We start from the raw sequence: 20,713 nt of genomic DNA, 5'->3' as shown, positions 1-20,713 counted from the left end.
TATGACCCCTGACCCCTGGCCCCCTGTGGCAGCTGCAATTGTTGGAAAACTTTTTCCATTCGCGCTGACAGCCCGCAGATGTCACCATGAAATGTCAAGCTGATATTCTTATTACTCATTTGGTGTCATCAGATTAGAGATTTTGAAATGGGAACGAAATGGAGCACCAGACCAGGGGCTGCCAAGGGTGCCTCATGTGTGTGTCTCTTTGTTTGACAGTTTCAGTGAATTTAGGGCCCAACTGAGTTCAGTTCCCCCTTTTGGTGATATCTTCATGGGGATGTGAGGATTCTTCTGCCCACTTGGGACATCAATTAGAGGCGTCACTTTAAATTGCCGTTAAGTCTGCCAATTTCGGCAAGTCACTGGAGGAGGAGGTGGAGCCGGAGGAGGATCCAGGATCTGAAACGGAAATAACAATAAAAATAAGGTCGCCTTCATCTTCATTTATCAGCCAGGGAGACAATGAAAGTGGAATGACTGCGGATGGCGGCGATTGCGGGAGCTTGTCAGTTGCCGTTACAATAAATTAGCCTGTCAATTTTCTCCTTCGGTTATCTTTTACTCTCTGGACTCCTCCTCCACTTCAGTCCTCAGTCCTCAGTCCTGTATCCAGAAATTAATTATGCTTCCCTGGAATCCTTTTTTCCCGAACATTTTGACTTTCGCCGCGTGCCACATCTCACTGTAATGTGTTGGCCTTGCTGGGGTCTTGTTGAAATTAAAAGCCCACTTGGAGGAAGGAATCATCCAGAAAGTGTTTTCAATAAATTATGGGTTGAGTAAGAGGAAAAGTGTTAAGGGATCGACAGTAATTAATAACTAAAGGAGTGATTAAAAATGGTATTTAATATTTTTTTTAAATAAATATTTTAGCTGAGATGTAAGAAACTTTGAAGGAAGGAAGAAAGTGTTATAAGTAAAAGTAATTACTAACTAAAATAACTAACTAAAAAGACTATAAAAGTATTATTAAATATTTTATTAAAAATATAAAAGCTAAGATCTAAGAAGCTCTAAAGAAGAATATCCTTATAATGAAATTAATTACTAAAAAAAAAAGAATACAAAAATTGTATTTAATATTTTAATCAAAATAATCATAAAAAACAAAAATGTTAAAAGATCATACTCTGCTTTATTATTTAATTATTATAGATATTCCATAGATAGAGAATAGAAAAATAGTATTTAATATTTTAATAAAAATATTAAAGCTGATATTTTAATAAAAATATTAAAAAGGCTCTGAAGAGGAAAAGTTAGTTATAGAATTTTTAGTAAATATAATTACTGAGGAATTCTATGAAAGTAGTATTTAATATTTTAATTCAAATATCATTACTAAGATCTAAGAAACCCTAAAGAATTTTAAGAATTTCCTCTGTAGAAATTCTTTCCAAAAATAAATGAAGTAATAAACTTGAACAAATAAAATAATCAGGCTAGACGTATGTAGAACCCTCCACTGGAATAAAAACCATATAGAAGTCAGTTAGCTGCAATTTAACGATGTCGTTGCTCTTTCTCCAGATTTGTGTTCTTCGGGTTGTGTTCCACTATTCCCGAAAAACAAAGATTTATGGGCCTCGTTTTAAGTGCTTCAAAAATAGTTTCATGTTGTGATTATTATCTTGGGGTACACCGCCATCTAAAGAAAATAATAAAGTGAGGAAGGCAGTGAAAATTGGGATTTCTAAGTCATAAAAATATAATAGAATTTCAGATATTACTTTTAAATATATTTTTTATTTGTATTTATTTTTTGGTAAAAAAAAGAAAAAAAAGGAGGATTCCTTTTTGGCCACTGGCCAGTTGGCCACAAACTGGTTTCGGTTTCAGCCTGCTGTGCGGATGTATCCGAAATCCAGTCAGTTCGATATTTAAGAGCGCACCTCAAGAGAACTCCTCCTCCTATCCAGAAACCAGTTTTTATTTCGGCTCTGGGGCTTGGGCCAATTGTTCAAAGACTCAAATGGAAAAAAAAGTAAACAACAACAACAACAGCTAAAGTATCTGGCCAAGAGGTAGTAGTATCTTAGTATCTGGCGAGTGTCTCTTGCCTAGGCACGTGCAATGAACTTGGGATAGAAAAACTAGGATGGAACCTGGTATCTCCACTTTCTGCTGGCTTCCTTCCTAGCTAGCTGGAGGCATTTTTTGGTCTACTGGAGGGGTGGTTCTTTTGTCGGGCCGTTGATTTGATTAATTCAGCTATTAGTTGATCTTCGAGAGGAGATCCTACGCCCCTACGCCCTATTCTATTTGATTATAATTAGGTGCCCCTTGTTGTCTCCTGGAGTTCTGGAAGAAACTCTTTTTTTTTTCTTCGGGTGACTGACCATGAATAAGGCACCTCAAGTCACAGCCAAAAACAAGGCACTTAGGAAAATACATACTTAAGAGGTCTATTATTTTTATTATTATAATAATTGACTAAAAATAGGCTGGATATTTAAGATTAAAAATCTTGAAAACTTGAAGTTCACTTATCCTCTTCGAAATACATCTTAATGAGTATAGTTTACTTGAATTTTGTTTTTAGTTTTTTTTCCAGTGCATCTTCAGACCCAGTCTGTTCCCGTTCTTGAAAACCAATCCGCCAGACAAGAAAACGCGCCTTTGTGCCTCTGCTTCTGCCTTTTTTTTTTTTTATGCATCTTCAGTGGCTGGCTTTTGATGCCTTCGACCTGCCCCCTGTGCCCCAATGGTGCCTTGTTTTCAGCTCCATTCTGTTCTTTGGATCTTTTTTAAAAAGTTTTAGGCCGCCTCGCGGTTTGACTGTTGTATCCCCCCCTTCCCTACTCCCCCTCATCGCTCACAGCCTCTTATAAATGCCCTCCCCCTCTGGTCATCCTGCCATGATTAATGATGCGTTCTGTTGTGATTCGTTCTAAACGTGGGAAATCGGCAGCAGAAGCCGAGCTTTCGAATGCCTCAAACCCTCTGGTTCTGGGCTACTACTCCTTTTTTTTTTTTCTTAAATTTTTTTTAACTTTTTTTTTTCATCCGTTCTCTTTTTGTTAACTTCAGATTCTCTTAGCCTTTCCACTAAAAGACCACGCAATAATTATTTTTGGCCAAACAACATAATTTCTCAACAAATTTCTCAGGCAATTAATATCTTTTTTTTTTGACTACGATTTTTGGCATTTGACAAGTGTTTGATTTTCTATAATCTTTTGGATTAAAATTACATAATGAAGAAACTGGATTTGTTATGCTAATCTTTGCGGATTTAAAGGGAAATTATGAAAGAATTTCTATAGAGGTGATTAGAGGCATTATATCAGGGGATTTGTAGAGATTTGATGGATTAGTTTCTCAAAAAAACAAGTTTTTTGACAATCTTAGATAGATATTAGCATGGAATGTATATTTTCTTCTGAAACTTCCTTTTCCTCATTTATTATTTGTTATTTTTAGAAAACCAAAATTGTTCTGTTTGAAGTACATCAAGTCAAATTTCAAATTTCCTGCCGCAGTTTGTTGTTGTTTTCCCCCAAAATGTTTTCCTAATTGCGTCTTATAATTGATATTAGCCGCCATCTCGCTCTCCAGCTGTCTCTTTCCTGGGGCAACTCCATTTTGGCCTCCAGCCAAAAGATGCAGTCCCCCACAGTGTTTTGTCTCTTTCTAGCCCCATCACTTTCTATCTCTCTCTTTACGAGAAAAAAAAGGAATTCTTGAAGATTTCCTTTAACTAAAAAAAAAAAGTTTAAATAAACATTGATCTTTATTTTAGGAAATTAATTTCCCCCACTCTCCACTTTGTAAATTTCTACAAGTCTGGTACTCTCCGGTATGCATATAACTCATTCCCCCCCATTCTAACTGTAATTGTGAGTGGCCAAGTGCACAAGTGCTCATTGATTTGCCTAGACAACAACAACAACAAGTATTCCACTCTCTTGCACTTTGCTGGGCTCCACTTCTCTCACGATCTCAGCTGTCGCTCACAGCTGCTCGATGGAGCTACATAGTACTCATCCACTCTCTCTCTCCGAAGAGGGCTCCCCACTGAGAGCATAACTCTCCAGATCGCTGGGCCCTGTTCTCAACTTCTTGAGACAGCAACGCATGCGTTGTATTTGAGTTGATTTTGAGACGTCGTCGAGTGCACAACGCAGAGCGGATAGCGAGCGGATCGCGTTTCGAATTTAGTTGTTGTTCGCGTGTGCCATTCAGGAGTACTACCACCCGATAGGATCCTAAATAGAAACAACAAAGTCTAACAACAAGATCCCAGCCAGATCCCCCAAGTGCAATATATTAAAAATAAAATATAAATCAAATATATGGCCCAAACGTGCGGCGGCGACAAAATGTAAATGCTCAAGGGCCAAGTGAAGTTTTTATCAAAGTGCTCTCAGTGTGCTCGTCCCCCCCAATAGATCTACCAAGATGTAAATATTTCCCCAAAAAAAAAATAAATAATAATTGCAAGGCAGTGTTTTTTGAAGTCGAAACGAAGCGGGGTGTAATATTTCCCTCTTTCTTATATTTTTGGGATGATTTATGGCCCTCTCGGATCTTTCGCATTCTCCAAAACCCCCATTTCTAACAGTAAAAGTTGCTTATGTCACGGCACACTCGCACTCACACACACACACACATTGTGGAGACTTGTTGGACACCCGTTTAAACCCTATTTAGTTGAACAGTGTGGCAACTCTGTCGAGAGCCGAGAGTAAAGTTGCTAAACTTGTTTCTTTTTTGGCGTGCCACAGCAGTTTTTCTGCTTTTTTGCTTTCGTGCTTATCTTTTGCGCATTTTCTAACAGTCCCCAAGCCCCCAAGTCCTCCGCCCATCCCATCACACAAAATTCATTATTTTTTCTGCCCATTTGCTTAATTAACTTGTCGAAAAAAAAAAACAAAAATAATCACAAAAAATGGCAAAAAAAAATAAAGAATATAACTCCTGAGAAATAAGCTTCCATTGTGATTTTTGATTCTTTCATTTTAATGCTGATGAGCTGATAAATCAATGGATGTAAATTTTCTAAAGAATGTCTTGGTTGGTCTCGGCCTGGCTTGGCCCTCTTCTCTCGTTTAGACCAATTAGCAAGGCGCCTTGATCCTAAAAGCAGGTAGTCCTCTAAATTCTATCCCCTCTACTGTTGTGTAATTCAATATTGTTCTTTTTCGAAAAAAACAGGATCTGCTGCGTCTTGGAGTTTTAGGAGAGTTTCACTTAACGAGAATTTGTTTCGTTTGTTTTATGTTTATTTTTATTTGTATTTTGGTTTTTGTTTTTTGTTTTTTGTTTTTCGTTCGTTGTCTTTGTCTGGAGCTCTGTTTTGTGAGGCCAGCACGTTCGGGCCAATGCTGGAATACTTAAGACTGCTTATCACGTAACCCCGCAAGACAAGTGCTGGAAGGAAGTCTGCCAGAGACTTGTGAGATATTTTTTTTTTTTTTTATCAAAAATGCAGTTTCTATTTAAAAAAAAAATGACTCACAAACATGTAGAAAACTTATCCCTACCTCCCCACCTTGTTATTTGTTTTTCTCGCAATAGTTTCCCAGTAATCTCCCCCTTATTTCTCAATTTACTTTTTTATTTTCTTAATTTTTCTGTCAACTATCCAGAGCTTATCAGGCTTTCGCTTATCGTGTTTGACTTTTGTTGATCCCCCAGAGGCCCCAAGCCATTAAAACAAAAAAAATCACAAAGGGCAGCACTAAAAGTGCCGTTTCAAATTTCAATAGAAATCAATTCGAGAGTCTACTCGTGTTCTCTCAGCTTTCTTCCTACCGAGGCTTTTGTTTAAAAAAAAACACACACATTTTACCCCTTCTATTTTTTTTTATGATATTCTTTTCATGGGAAGATGGGAGAGGTGATGTCCATAAAAAATAATAAAAATAACAAACCCCAAAGACCATTAAAAGGTAGCTTGAAATTGTCATTAAAAAAAAAAATGAGAAAAAAAACTGGGAACTGGGAAGAAAGATATAAAATCTCATAGATACCATACATGCCTACGGGGACTGTAAACTCCATTTTTAACTCCACCTCTGAAAATGTAACTACCAAGTCATAAATGTTTGGATTACAAATATTTTGATGGCTGACGATTAAAGAGGATTTCTTTTAAAAGATTGCCATCTAAACCTCAAAAAAACAAAAAAAAACTATCTTTATACCTCTCAGATACCTCACAAATAGTTAAATGTATCTTACAGATACTCAAGTGTAGCAGGTACCTCCAGCTAATTATCTCTCGGGCCAGGAAACAGGCCAAACCACTTGTGTGGCTGTTTGTCTCTCAATTTATAATGCAAACCAGGCTTACAACTCCAAGGATCTCCTAACGGTTATACTTCTATACCTCACAGATACATACTTATACTGTGTGTGTCTGACTCTCAGATAGACTATCTTAAAGGTAGTTTTTTTGGATGCCTCTTCGAAGGTTGCAAATAAAAATCGGAAACAAGTTTTTCTCCTTTTTCTCTCCTTCTACTCTTTTTTTTTTTTGCCACAAAACTGGTTAAAAAAAAAGAGTCAGACTGCACTTGGTTTTAAAAATTTTTTTTTTGTACCGTTAGCAATTTGGATAAAAAATTGGCTAAAAAAAGTAAATTGGCCCAGGCCAGAAGAAGAAGGAAGGAAGGAAGGATTCAATTGCAATTTGTTGGTCGACCTGCTGCGGTTAATAAAAATTGCATTTTATGTTTGCCCCAAAAGCCAGGGGGTCAAGGTCAGCTACGTGCCATTTTATTTAGGAGCTTAAGAGAGGGGGGCAAGAAAAGTGGAACCACAACAAAAACATGACAAGCGAAAGCTTAAGATTATTTCTTTTTTTTTTTTATTATTTTTCCCTTCGCCGCTTGACCGCTTTAAATTATTTGGCGGATTTGCTTTGTTCACGCTCCTCAACTTGCTTATTTTTTATTCATTTTTTCAGACTTTTTTTTTGGCTTTCGGGAATCAGGTCAAAGCGGTTGCTTTCTTTCACTTTGCCACGCCCCAAACGGTTTATTTTTTTATCTTAAACTGTTTCTTAACTTAAACTGCTTTCGCTCCTCGACAGCATCTTAAATCTTAAATCTTTCTCCGCGACAGTCAAGGGTCAGGCAAGGTCAATACAACGTCAATATGTCACAGCTCCACATATTCATTTATTCAACTCGGTTTTTTATAGTTTACGACAAGTAAAAGTTCGTTTTTTGTGTCAACACTCACATGTAATTAATGTCGAAACTTTTATTGGCTATTTTTTGGTTGTTTTTTTGTGGAAGGCGTGAAAATTTCACTTTTCCAATTCGACACGAGTCTCTCTAACTGAAATCTGTATCACAAATTAGTTGCAAATCAACAACAAAGAGCTTCTCTAAACTCTGATTGAATCAACTATAAATACTAGTCCATTGTTTTCTGTAGTTTCCCAGAGTTTTCAACAAATTTTCAGCTTAGTTTTCAGCTTGGTTTTTCTCAAATAAACTATTCAGTTGAGGTGCCCTTGGAAAAGTGGCTACTTTGATAAATTAGATAATACATTTTTAATAAAGGAAATAAAAAATAAACAATTAGAAGATTATTTTAGCTTAAAAAAAGCAAATTCTTTTTAAAACTGAACATTAGAAATGGAAAAATGGATTTTCAAGGGATCTTTTACAAAATCATCGATTAATATCGATAAATTAAACAAATTTTTAGGCTTTTTAGTTCGTTTTCAAGGTTCTTGTATGTTTTATTAAAAGAAAATACCGAAAAACTGGCGGTCTTTGCTTCGATTCCCTCAAAAATATAACCAATAATCGTCCTCCACCATAAGAATCGATAATATCGATTTTTTAGCCAAACAAAATAAATAAAAATTAACAATTTTCATATAATTTGTGCTTAAAAAGGGCTAATTCTTTTAAGAACTGGTCCTTAGAGCTGCAAAAAATTGATTTTCAAGACATATTTTGAAAAACAATCGATTTTTGGAGCATCTTTTAGGAAATTTAGAAAATGTATAGGCTTTTTTGGTAGATTTCCATGTTTCTTCCAAGTTTTTATAAACAAAATAACAACAAACTGGCTGTCGAAACTTAAATTCTCTTCAAAAATATAACCAATATTCCCCCTAACAAAAATAATCGATAGTATCGATTGCTTCGCAACTCCACAGATCATTCCTTTATCGATTTAAAAGTCTATCAAGCTTCTATTAATCTCCAAATAGACTCTAACACCGAGCCACGCCTATTCTGCGTAAACCGCAAGCCGAGACTCGTTAATCATTTTGAAAGTTCATTCGATTTTGTGTGTGTTTGTTCCACTAAATTAAGGAACCAACAGAAATAGAAAAAAGCGACTTGAAATTGATGTTAATTATGCTGCCAACAGTTGCTACTAAAATAGAGAGAAAAAAATCAAAATACGCCTTACAGTGGAGCTCAATGAACTGCGCCTAGGTCTTCACTGCCCACGGCTATAGATTGTTGTCTAAAGCTTTGTTTTTTTTGATCATCTTTGCTTCTACACTTTATTTTTAATTTATTATTTTTTTTTTGGATACCCATCTGGGTGCGTTTTATTTGCCTCAAGGTTGTAACTTGCCACAAAATGAAAATTGTTCTATTTAGTCTTCTTTTTCTTGTTTTTGTTGAGATTCGAAGACACTAGATATTGATTATTAATCTTGTGGGCTTCAGTCGAACAATTACAATGCGAAAATCAATGAGGCTGATGATGATTGTCGATAATGATGGGGGCAACCTCAACCGACTTATGAGGCTGCTGCATCATCATCTCTAGCATCATTACCATTTTTTCTTGCAATCTATGCCAAGTTGGTTTCTAGGATATAGATATTCTGCAATGAAAATGGCTAAAAATTCCATTAAAAAAATAGCTAAAATCATAGACAAAAATGCCTAATATTTATATTCAATTGCCAAAAAACAGGAATTGAAATTTCGTCGGCTTCCTCAACTCTTTTTGATTGATTGTTTTGACTTTAACTTTTTTTTGTTTGTTTGTTTTTTTGGGCAATTAAAGAAGCATCCATGATGGACTTGAAGTGTGCTTCCGCAAACTGTGTACTTGAGCCAGGAGCTCATTAAGTCTCAACCGAATGTACGAGTGTTTTTTTGAGGAACGTGTGCCTAAATCGGTTCAAATAAAAAAAATTAATACCAAATCGCTTCGTTTGGCTTAAAGCACTGCCTGATTTTATGACCCAAAACGCGTCAGTGTTTAAACAAATTTATTTTTCCCTCCTGCCAGCAGTTAAAATTAATAGAAAATTACAAAAAAAAAGTTGGAAAAAAGCGTGTGAAACGCTAAGTCTATTTTTTTTTGTCATTCTCCCAAATGATTCCCTGCGTGAGTTTGGCCGAAACGAGCGTTATTGGCAACATGAAGGAGCGCGTCAAGGAAATGAAAGTGTTCGGCTGCCGGCTTAACTTCTGGAACCACATCGGTCACAGCCTGACCAGTTCCAAGACCAAAGAAGGTAAATATCTCCTCAAAAAAAATAAGACTTTAAAACATCTGGACTTCGGCTCCGACAAGTGATCCGACAGAGTTCAATACTTGTGCCACCTTGGGGGATTACCAATTTTTTGTGACAAATAAACATGAAAACAAGCTTGTTTGCCTTTGCGGAGCAAGTCAAGATACTTCCGAGAATTTTGTAAAACACTTATTGTACGAATAACACAATGCTATTAATTTATAAACAAAAAAATAAAGAAAATATACATATAGATTAAGCTTTTTGTTGAAGAAAATAAAGAGATTAAGGGTATACACGTGGGGAGAGGGTTTCTTTATAAGGTTGTCTTCTAAAGAATAAAGAATAAGCTTAAAACGGTCTAAGATTTGCTTAAAATTAGTAATTAGATGAGAAATTATAAAAAATAGTGTTGAAAAATAAAGAAATAAAGAAACGGAAATGAAATAAAACATTCTGGAGTGATGGTCACATTAATTTGAAACATGCAAAAGTGGAGAGAGGCTTTCTATAAAGACTTGTCTTAAAAAAATAAAGAAAAAAGCTTAAAAAAGTCTAGGATTTGCTTAAAGTTAGTAATTAGATTTGATATTATACAAAATAGTGGTGAAAAAGTCTAGGAACTATCTGGAACGATGGTCACATTAATTTGAAACTTGTCTTGACATGCAAATCGAAGGCTCAACTCCTTAAAAGTATGATGGAGGCCATTTATCCCTCAGAGGCGTCACTAGAGATGATTATCTGTAAGCTTTAAAGACAAGAAAAAATATAAATACACTAAAAAAAATTATTAAATACAAAATACCATTACAGTCATCAATAAAAGAGTCTACCTTACTTTTTAGACACTTTTTCTTGCACTGTTTTTGAAGCCAAAGCCAGCATTTAGCGACAGTCGGTCGATGCAATCGAGGATTCCCTCTTCCCTGTCGCTCCCTGACAATTATCATGATTATATGGCCATGGCTGGGATGGCATGGATGGCTTGGATGGCTGGGCAGGCGGTTATTAGATGATCGTCAGCAGTGGAGCACCACAGATCGGCAGAAGAACATAGGAGCATATGACAGCAGCTGGGGCGAGGAGACCCCCATGCCGTTGCCGATGCCAGGCACACGATAAAGAAAGACAGGAGGAGTCATGGCAGAAGACTTGAGAGATGGGGACTTGGCAATTGCATAATTGAAATCAATTAGCAGTCGTCGTCGGCCAAGCCCAGAAGAAAAAAAGCCAAAGACACGAAGCCGAAGCTGCAATAAAACTGAAAGTGTGGACAAAATTGTAGATTCTTCTGTGTAGAATTCTCCGGAGGCATCAGAGATGTGAGTGTGCTTCTTCTGCATGGTAATTTCATATGCAAGACACCAAGATTGAAAGCTGCTCCATCATGCTAGCTTGGCTCTACGTCTAGAGCCACCTTTGTCCAGCTCTTTTTTAGCACGCCCCACTTTGCTTGAGTTTTTTTTGTATTTTTTCTCGCTAGACTTTCAGTTTTACTTTGTGCTCACTCGGGCTTTGTTTTCTTTTTGGATTTTAGCTTTTTTGCTTTTGGCTGATTGGCATGCCAAAGTTGACAATAAAATTATTGCATTGTTGTTGTGTGTTCGGTGTGCCTATTTATGGCCTTTACTTAACAATGACCACAAAAATTTGCAATTTGCATTTGCAATTTGAGCCAAGCGCACAAGCCATTGGCAGCTTTACACTCTGTCTCTTTTTAAGCTGCATTTCTTGTCTCTTTCTTGAGGCACTTGCTGATTGTTCAGCGGCTCTGGCTGCTTTCAAGTTGACCAAAACAATTGACCAGAAACATTCAATTTACATGGTTTCTTGGCTTTTTTTCTCAGAGTTTGCTAGAGTTATTTTAAATACTCCGTAAATTAGTGTAAATTGGTTAAGAATTCTTGAAGTTTTTTCTTATTCAGTGAGGAGATACAGCTAAGACACACTTCCTGATTAATCCTGTTAACAATTATAGTGTTAAGCAATGTTCAAATGTTAGACTTAACACGATTTATCGATATAAGCTGAGCTTTATGGTGATGGTATTGAAGTTGGCCCATCACAAAAAGGAAGTATAAGATGTAATTCTGTTTACAGGAGTTATTAAATAATAATTCTGTTAATTACTATAACTTGGCAAAAAATTCTTGAAGTTTTTATTTGTATTTTTTAAAGTCAAGTGATTAGATACAGCAAAAAGCACACACTTTCTGATTACTCCTGTAAATACTTTTAGGGATGAGCTTTTCTTAGACTTAGGCAATGCACAATCTATCGGTATAAGCTGAGCTTTAAGGCGATGCTATTAAAGTTGGTCCATCACCAACAAGAAGCATAACGGTAATTTTGTTGACAGGATTTGGCAATACTAGACTAAGCTAAGCACGATTTATCGATAAAAGCTAAGCTTCAAGGGCTTAGTATCGAAGTTGTTTCATCGCCAAAGAAAAGAATAAACCGTTATCCTGGTCAGACCTTGTAAGGACGCCCTTTAAAGTCTATATTTTACAAAATTTTTAGTAATTTCCTTTATTGAGTAAAAAAACACATAGCAATTAGAATTTCCTCACATTTTAAACCCATAATAGCAAAAAAAACGTGTGCTCGATATGACGTCACAGAACTTGGTTCGTGCCGCAATGCGAAATCACCGCAAAAAGCCTGATGCAGATGTTAATTATTATGGCGGCTCACCTGCCACCACCACCAGTACCTGTGCCCCTCCTCCTACCCTCCAATAAGCTGACAAATAGATCTTGGCCATGTTTAGAGTCGATCGAGTCCCCCGTATGGGATTTACCGCCGTGCTGCTGACGTGTGAATTCCGATTCCATTTCCAATTTGCTTGAAATAGCCTTCTCTGAATTCGGTTTAAAAAATTTGCGGCTAAACGAAAACGAAAACCCATCGACGGACGGACGACCCAGAGCTGAGGAGACTGCTAGCTGGCTACATATCTGGTGAACCGGCAATGGCCCGAGCACGTTCAGATCTCGGCTCAACGCAATTCGAGTTGAGCCAAGTTATAACTTAAAAGTCTTTAAAACTGAACTTAGCTCGAGCTGGCCGGGCAGTCGCCAAACCAGTTACCTGCTACGACTCAAAAGCGGTTGCAAAAAGCGTATTTAAATATTATTGTAAATTGTCTTTAAACCGACAGAGCAATCTCTGGTTGTGACTCTCTTGAAAAGACCACGAATCGGTGAAAAGGTGCACCTGAGTTCTTTTTTACCTTTATTTTTTATTCTGTTGCTATGGAAAATACGTCAACATGATTCCGGTTGCTGTCCAATATTTTAATTTATTGTAAATTCAATTTGCATCGAGATGCGAAAAGTATAAAATTATTGACAAGCCAAGAAGACGACTTGCCTGAAAATGGAAAAATGTCTTTTTAGAGACAAAAAAATATAAGTAAAAAAAAACCCAAAAAAATAAACCATAAAACATCAAGGTCAGAGAGTAGCTCACAAAAGTTGCTTATCAACTTTATGATTTTGAATTTCTGAAGCCAGATCTCTACCTAAATGCTTTCATTAAAAATGCATAAAAAATATACACAATCTTGAATGCAAGCTGCTGGCTGCAAAATTCACAAGAAATCCTAAAATATAGGTCTTCAAAAAAAAAAATGAAAAAATAAAATGAAAAATATTAATCAGCAACGCCCCGCTTCTCATATGCAAATGGGTTTGATTCGATTGATTTTTGGCTTTATTCAGGCTTTGTTGGGGCTTTGGTTTATGTTGTGTTAATGGGGCGCCATAAAGCCCCACAGGGGGGAGTGGCTATTGTTTCAAATCGAGAGATTAAGGGATGGCCTAGGGATAGTGACTTTGATTAAGAGGGATTTCTTTGAAGAGTTAGGAAATATGTATGCTTTTTGGAATAAATTAATAGAATTTATTTGGCACAAGTTATATAGCTTATTTCCTAGCTCTTTCCCATTATAATCTTCCCCTTTCCAGCTAATAACCTTATTGAATTATAAGCCACTTCCGTCTAGCATTGAATGCCAGGGTGGCAGGTTTCTAGACAGTATCGAATATTTAATTCGTTGCATTCCTGGCCATAAATTGGCTAAGCAAATTACCGTTCGTCAAAGCAATTAATCAAGTCGTGTAAAGTGTGTAATTGATTGGGGAAGCTAACACCCACTACTGCCACTTGGCTCTAACACTTGGCTCTATGAGATAATCGCAACTAAGAAACCCAACAAGTTGCGCAAGTTTTGCGAAAAATGTTTGCAAATTGATTAGAATTCCAGAGTGATTTGGTAGCCAAGTTTGCCGCAATGTTTTTGCATTCATGGCGCATGCGTTAAAATGTTATTAACCCACATTTGCATAACAACAAAAAACAATAACAACAACAAGAGACAAACGGCCAAAAACAGTCAGAGACCAGAGACGCAGAAACAATTACAATTTGTTGTCTTTTGCCGTTTCCTGTTTGATTATTATTATTTTTTGTTATTTTTATTTTGTTATTGTTTTGCGGCCAACTCTACTGACTGCACAATTTTTCAAACAATCTGCGTGTAATTATTTGTTTTCTTTGCCACATGCAACTTGCCAATTAGTTGGCTATTTTTCACACGCTTTTTTATGAGCCTCGGATGTAAGCATTTAACCTTAATTTTTTTCTTTTTTTTTTCGACTAGGAAGGTTAATCTTTAATTTGCAGTTCGAGTGCAACAAGTTCGAGTTTAAATAGAAAGTTTATTACTTCATTTTTTTAACCTTAAATAATAAAGAAATATCAAGTCACCTGACAAGCTGAGAAGAAATGGTAAACCGGAAGACACTTGTCGCCTCACTCCTACATTGCTTGTCTAAACCCATTTGTTAAAGGCGCTAAATGGTCTCTGAAAGCAAAGCATTAGTTGCTGAGACTTGTGCCAGCTGGCTTTTCTTTTTAGCATAATTATCATGTTTTTTTTTGCCTTTTTTTCCCCCCTTTTTTTTAGCTTTTTAACTTAAACAATTACAAGTGCATCTTGGCCTAGAGACCTTATGTTCAGAAACTGTTGCCTACTTTTGGGCATTTTAGAAAAGATTTCTTTGAAAATAAAGTAATATGTTGTTGTTTAAAGAAAATAAGTGGGGTTTTTTAAGTTTATTTCATGAAATTAAAAATATACAATTAAACAATTGTTTATTTTTTAATATTTTATTTATAAAAGTATTATTTTATTTCTCCAGCTACTCTACAACCCCTGCAACATGTTGCTCATAACTCTTGGCAACATTTGTTGCCAACCAACTACCAACAATTTTTTTTTTATTTATTAGCTACCGGCTTGAGCTTCCAAATACACACACACACTCGCACTCACACTCATACACTCTCAACCATTAACTCACCTGCCAAGGTGTGCAGACAAAGCCTCTCTTGCTCTTTTTTTTTTTTGTAGATTTTCTTGCCTGTTGCTTCATCTTCCTCTTGGCTTTAAAACAAAAAAAAAATAAAAATCACAAGAAACTTTACTTATTTTTTTTTAGTTTTTTTTCTTTTCTTTTGCTTTTTTCCACACACTTTGCCATTTTTTGTGCTTTTTGTTCTCCGAAAAACTTTGTACTCGAAAAGTTCAAAAGTTTTGTTTCATTGATGTAATTGTTGTAATGGTTTTAGTTTTTTTATTTCTTTATTTTTGCCATTGTTGCATGTGGCCATTATGGAACTTTACCGTTTTACAGTTCGAGGCACATGGCTTGGTAAATAAAAAATAAAAAAAATATAACAAGAAAAAGTTGCAGCTTCTCAATTTTTAAAGTTAAAGACTAAGAAGAGGCTGTTTTTAAGGGGGTTTCTATGAGTTTTTCTTATAGATATGCACTGAGAGAAATTGTAGAGAGGTTATAAATTGTATCTCTTAATTTTAAACATTTTATTTTAAATTATTTCCCTCTTTTTTCTTTATTTTTTTTTCCAATGTATGCTTCATGTTGCTCAAGTTGAAGTCGTTTCGCTTGGCGGCTTCTGCTTTGTTGAGCCTGCTACTTGCTGCTCTCCATTCTCTCCGCTGCTCTCCACTCTCCACTCTCTACAGTGTGCTACAATTAAGTTTTACTTTATGTTTATGGCCTCCGTTGTTCGCTGGCTTTTTCTCAGCCAGTTGCCAGTTGCTGGTTGGAAAAAAATCAGTTGGCTTTTAAACATTTGCTGAAACAGTTCGCGTCGCGCTCAAAATTTCATCTTTAAATAAAAATATAAAGAAATAATATCAGAAAAAATATGATTAATATTTCATTATAGTTTTTGTGGTTTTTGAATAAAAAATTAAAACCAAAACATTTTAATGTTTAAAACAGAAAAGAAAATCAATTATAGTTTGTGGCTTGTCTCTTGGAAAATGTTTTCAAAATGGCGTCTTCTGCCATTGCGTGAAAGCCAAGAAGAAGATAGAGCATAAACATTAAAAAAAAAAACATAATAATTAAAAAATATTAAAGTAAAAAAATAAATGAAATAAAAATAAAATCACAGGAAGCTCATTTGTTGTATTATTTTGTTGAGGGCCGCTTTAACGGTAAAAGCCGCTCAGCATCTCTGAATGGGGAACGGCTTAAAGGTCAACAGTAAGCAGCAACAACAACAATAATATACAACAACAATATCTACAACAATAGCTACAACAACAGCTAAACAACAAACTGCAAATTGCAAAAAGGAAGCAACCGCGAAACCAGTTTTCCAACAACCTGAAACTGTAGTTCAAAGAATTGCAAATCAAAAAAAACATAAAAAAATTGCAAAAAAAATAAAGCAAAAAAAATTAAGAGAAAAAAAAACTAAACAAGCGATTTATGTGAAAGTGAATTGACACAATTACTGCAAGATATATCGAAGCTGAAGAGTGGCCTTATTTTGTTGAGTGGAATCGGCAGAGTCTTCACAAAACTGAAGACTCGCTGAAGCAACTATGATGCTTCTATCGGCACTGAAGCTGGGTAAGCTAGAAGAGGGTCTAAACTTTAATAAAGAAACATTATTTCTCTTATGACTAATGGCTAAAACAATTTCCAACAAACCACTTTAGTTTCTTAGCCCTTGATCGTGTTTATTGCCATCGTGTGTGGGCGTTTTCTCCCAGCCCCTGGTCTTGAGTCATGATACAACTATTCTGATTAGTTTCACCTGCTTGCCAGTTCTAGAATTAAAGAACAAAGCAGCAAACACGTGTTTGAAAGTCTTGCAATCTTGCAGTTCTTGACTCGAGGCTGAGCCAAGCCAGCTGCAATAACAATGCATTCGCAACAAGAATTGCAATTTGCATAACAAATTGTAGTGCCAAAGAGGAGCCAGGGGGGCTGAGACAAAGCAAAATTACACAATTAGCTTTAAAGACTCAGTGGTAGAGCGGTAATGACAAAATGTTGCAAGTGGGCTTGGAAATGCAACGCACCTGTTGAGGTGCCACTACCACTACACTCTATAATCTATGAGATTCAACTTTCAGCGAGCTACAAACGTGAAAAATTCACTTCCTTCCGTTTGGCAATTTTCCAATTTTTTTCTCAAATTATAAGCCACTAAACTGGCTCCACCGGATTATTTTTATATTTTTATTTATTAGCTATAAGTTGGCCTACAAGGTTTTTAAAATATTTATGACTAAAATATTTATCTTTTGGCCAAGAAGCATAACCTGCAATTTCCCACAACTCTTTAGGAAGTTGTACATCAAAGATGGCAATTTTCTTGTTATTATAAGTATATGGGATGTGTTTGAAGGAGAAAAGAGCTTGAGCTTGCGCTTGAAGCGTTTTTCATTTGCATGGAAAATGACTGAGGAAAATGACTGAGGAAAATGACTGAGGAAAATGGCTAAACAAAAGCCTGAACAACCGGCAAGTGGCTCAGTTGCTGGGAAGTGCAGGAGAAACTTTCTATTTTAGTTTCAATCTCTTGCATCAGTGCTGGTGCTGGTGGTATGAGCCATGGCTCGACGGTATTGCCTTCAAGGCTTTTGTCATCTTTTGCCGGCACGTTTTCCTCCCCAACTCTCGGCTCTCGTCTGGTTGTTGTTTTATGAGAAGGAGGCGTCGCCGAGATACCCACTTTATGTTTTCACAACAAAATTGGCTTATCAATTGAAAGTCTCAGCTGAGAGCAATTTCGTATCAATCTATATATAAATATTTCACAGCTTGGGAAATAATAACAGCAAGAGCCAGAGCCCCGTAGGCAGTCACTTTCGCTTCGCGACTAACCTTCACTTTTGTTTTTGGCGATTCTCGAGCAGAGAGAGGAGGAGGAGGCAGGCGCCTACCAGCCGCTCATCCACACAGAAAATCAAGAAATAAATAAAACAAACATTAAATAAAATGTATATCATAAGCGTGTTGTTGACTGACTCACTTGCCGTGAGTTGCTGAGGGCGATTGCATAATAGACGCCCACTCAACTGCCGAAATTCGACTGCTCTCGACTGGCATTTAAGTTTCATTTATTTATCTTTATTTATTTTTTCTTTAATTGGGGTTACACTTTGAGTTCACTTTTTGGAGCTAACGTTATTAATACTCACATAGAGGGAGGTGGGTAGTGTGGGGGGAGAGGCACTTGAAAAACCCCGGTTGGCAAACACAGAAATCGTTTTAAGCCGAGCAGAGCGAGCAAAGTCCAACAACATTGCCGCTCATCACATTAAACTTAAGCTTTCCAATGTCTTTGATTTATTTGGCGAATTGTGGGCGACTGACTGACCGAGAGCTGGTGCTGGTGGTGCCTTGAACCATTGAAAATCTTGTCAGTGTTCAGTGTCAGCGCTGTGTGCCAGCCTCTAATTAATTATTACCTTGACAAGAATCGCAGGCCATCGTGTCTGACAAAAAAAAAACCAAGCCACCAACTTATTTTCAATTCGATTTTGTGATTTTTGTAGATGGCTAATGAATTGGTCAGCCCTGGGCTCCAAAATTTTAAAAATATCTTTGTATATTTAACTTTGATATGCGGGGTTATGGATTTTTTAAAAACGATGTAAACAATAATTATGTGGTTAGTGAAAATATTTTATAATTTAAGATATTTTTAGGTTTTAATTGGTTTATAACTTTAATTTTAGGAGAGAGAGTTTCTCTCCAAAAACAAAAGACTTAGGCAACAAACTTGATTGTATTTTTATACAATAATATTTAATATTTTTTTTTCCAAATTTTCCAAAATTTCCAAAAAAAAAAAACAAAAGACTTAAGCAACAAACTTGTATGGATTTTGTTCTAATTTCTTTATATTTTTTGTCGTATTCTTCCAGGCAACGGCAGTTCTCCAGCCCAGAATTCAACGCGCAGCATCAGCCCCAACAGCTCCACCACCAACAGCCAGTTCAGCCTGCAGCACAACAGCTCGGGGAGTCTCGGCGGCGGAGTGGGCGGTGGAGTGGGTGGCGGCGGCGGCAGCCTTGGCCTAGGCGGCGGAGGAGGTGGTGGCGGCAATTGCACGCCCACATCGCTACAGCCTCAGGTGAGTAATATATTTTTAAAGCCAAACCAAAATACATCTTCCAATCAATTAACTTGCAACTAATTCAACTTTCGATTCAACAGTCTTCGCTGACAACTTTCAAGCAATCCCCGACTTTATTGAACGGCAACGGAAATCTATTGGATGCCAATATGCCTGGCGGTATACCCACCCCTGGAACTCCAAATTCCAAATCAAAGGTGAGAGTTATTAAAATATAAAGTGTGTTAATTTTAAATATATAATTTATTTTTCTTTTAAAGGACAATTCACATTTTGTGAAATTGGTAGTGGCGCTCTATCCATTCAAGGCCATTGAAGGCGGCGATTTATCTTTGGAAAAGGTAAGAAACTCTTTAATAGCTCTTTAATTTACATTTATAATTTTAAAATTATTTTTACAGAACGCCGAGTATGAGGTAATTGATGATTCTCAAGAGCATTGGTGGAAAGTCAAAGATGCCTTGGGCAATGTGGGCTATATTCCCAGCAACTATGTCAAGCCAAAAGCACTGCTGGGTCTTGAGCGCTACGAGTAAGTATTATTATTATATAAAATATTAAAATTCCTTATTATAATATAAAATATTTGTATTTTTCAGATGGTATGTGGGTGATATGTCGCGACAAAGAGCCGAGTCCCTGCTGAAGCAGGGCGACAAAGAGGGCTGCTTTGTGGTGCGCAAGTCATCGACCAAGGGTCTCTACACACTCTCACTGCATACCAAAGTGTAAGTTACTAAAGATTAGTTAGTTAAGAATGAAATATAATATAAAATATTTATCTTACAGTCCACAATCGCATGTTAAACACTATCACATTAAGCAGAATGCCCGCTGCGAGTATTATTTGAGCGAGAAGCACTGCTGCGAAACTATCCCGGATCTGATCAACTACCATCGCCACAATTCCGGAGGACTGGCCTGCCGATTGAAGTCCTCGCCCTGCGACCGTCCAGTGCCACCAACAGCTGGACTATCGCACGACAAATGGGAGATCCATCCCATGGAGCTGATGCTGATGGAGGAACTGGGATCTGGGCAGTTCGGTGTGGTGCGCCGCGGCAAGTGGCGTGGATCGATAGACACCGCCGTCAAAATGATGAAGGAGGGCACCATGTCCGAGGACGACTTCATCGAGGAGGCCAAGGTGATGACCAAGCTGCAGCATCCCAATCTTGTGCAGCTGTATGGTGTGTGCTCCAAGCACCGACCCATTTACATTGTCACCGAATACATGAAGCATGGCTCCTTGTTGAACTACTTGCGCCGGCACGAGAAGACCCTAATTGGCAACATGGGTCTGCTGCTGGACATGTGCATACAGGTGAGCAAGGGCATGACCTACCTGGAGCGCCACAACTACATCCATCGGGATCTGGCTGCCCGCAACTGTCTCGTTGGCTCCGAGAATGTGGTCAAGGTGGCTGACTTTGGCTTGGCCCGCTACGTCCTCGATGATCAGTACACCAGCTCCGGCGGCACCAAGTTCCCCATCAAGTGGGCACCGCCCGAGGTCCTCAACTATACGCGCTTCTCCTCCAAGAGCGATGTCTGGGCTTACGGTGAGTTTTTCTTAATTTTCTTCTTCTAATGTTTTTACTAATTAATATTTCTTATGATTTAGGAGTCCTTATGTGGGAGATCTTCACCTGTGGCAAGATGCCATACGGTCGCCTAAAGAACACCGAGGTTGTGGAGCGTGTTCAGCGCGGAATAATTCTAGAGAAACCAAAGTCGTGTGCCAAGGAGATTTATGATGTAAGTGAATGAGTAGCA

At 37.2% G+C, this 20,713-nt stretch overlaps 1 protein-coding gene across 5 annotated transcripts in view; it reads left to right on the top strand.

The window, feature by feature from the left end:
- Positions 1-20,713, top strand: part of LOC6498081 (tyrosine-protein kinase Btk29A) — a 40,416-nt gene that overhangs the window by 18,500 nt on the left and 1,203 nt on the right. For 2 of the 5 annotated variants that reach the window (XM_001962009.4, XM_014906483.3), the window contains exons 6-12: positions 18,726-18,934; positions 19,018-19,134; positions 19,198-19,278; positions 19,339-19,469; positions 19,537-19,665; positions 19,727-20,499; positions 20,562-20,695. In XM_001962009.4, the coding sequence (XP_001962045.1) occupies positions 18,726-18,934; positions 19,018-19,134; positions 19,198-19,278; positions 19,339-19,469; positions 19,537-19,665; positions 19,727-20,499; positions 20,562-20,695 (1,574 nt within the window). Of the gene's footprint in view, positions 1-4,065; positions 4,407-9,228; positions 9,458-15,172; positions 16,417-18,725; positions 18,935-19,017; positions 19,135-19,197; positions 19,279-19,338; positions 19,470-19,536; positions 19,666-19,726; positions 20,500-20,561; positions 20,696-20,713 lie in introns of those variants that run through there. The other 3 variants (XM_014906480.3, XM_044716572.1, XM_014906482.3) reach the window with 3 other exon arrangements.

The sequence above is a fragment of the Drosophila ananassae genome, chromosome 3R, assembly GCF_017639315.1.
Source record: "Drosophila ananassae strain 14024-0371.13 chromosome 3R, ASM1763931v2, whole genome shotgun sequence".
Classification (NCBI taxonomy): domain Eukaryota; kingdom Metazoa; phylum Arthropoda; class Insecta; order Diptera; family Drosophilidae; genus Drosophila; species Drosophila ananassae.
The sequence above is the reverse complement of the archived record's forward strand: the minus strand, read 5'-3'. Positions and strand labels throughout refer to the sequence as shown.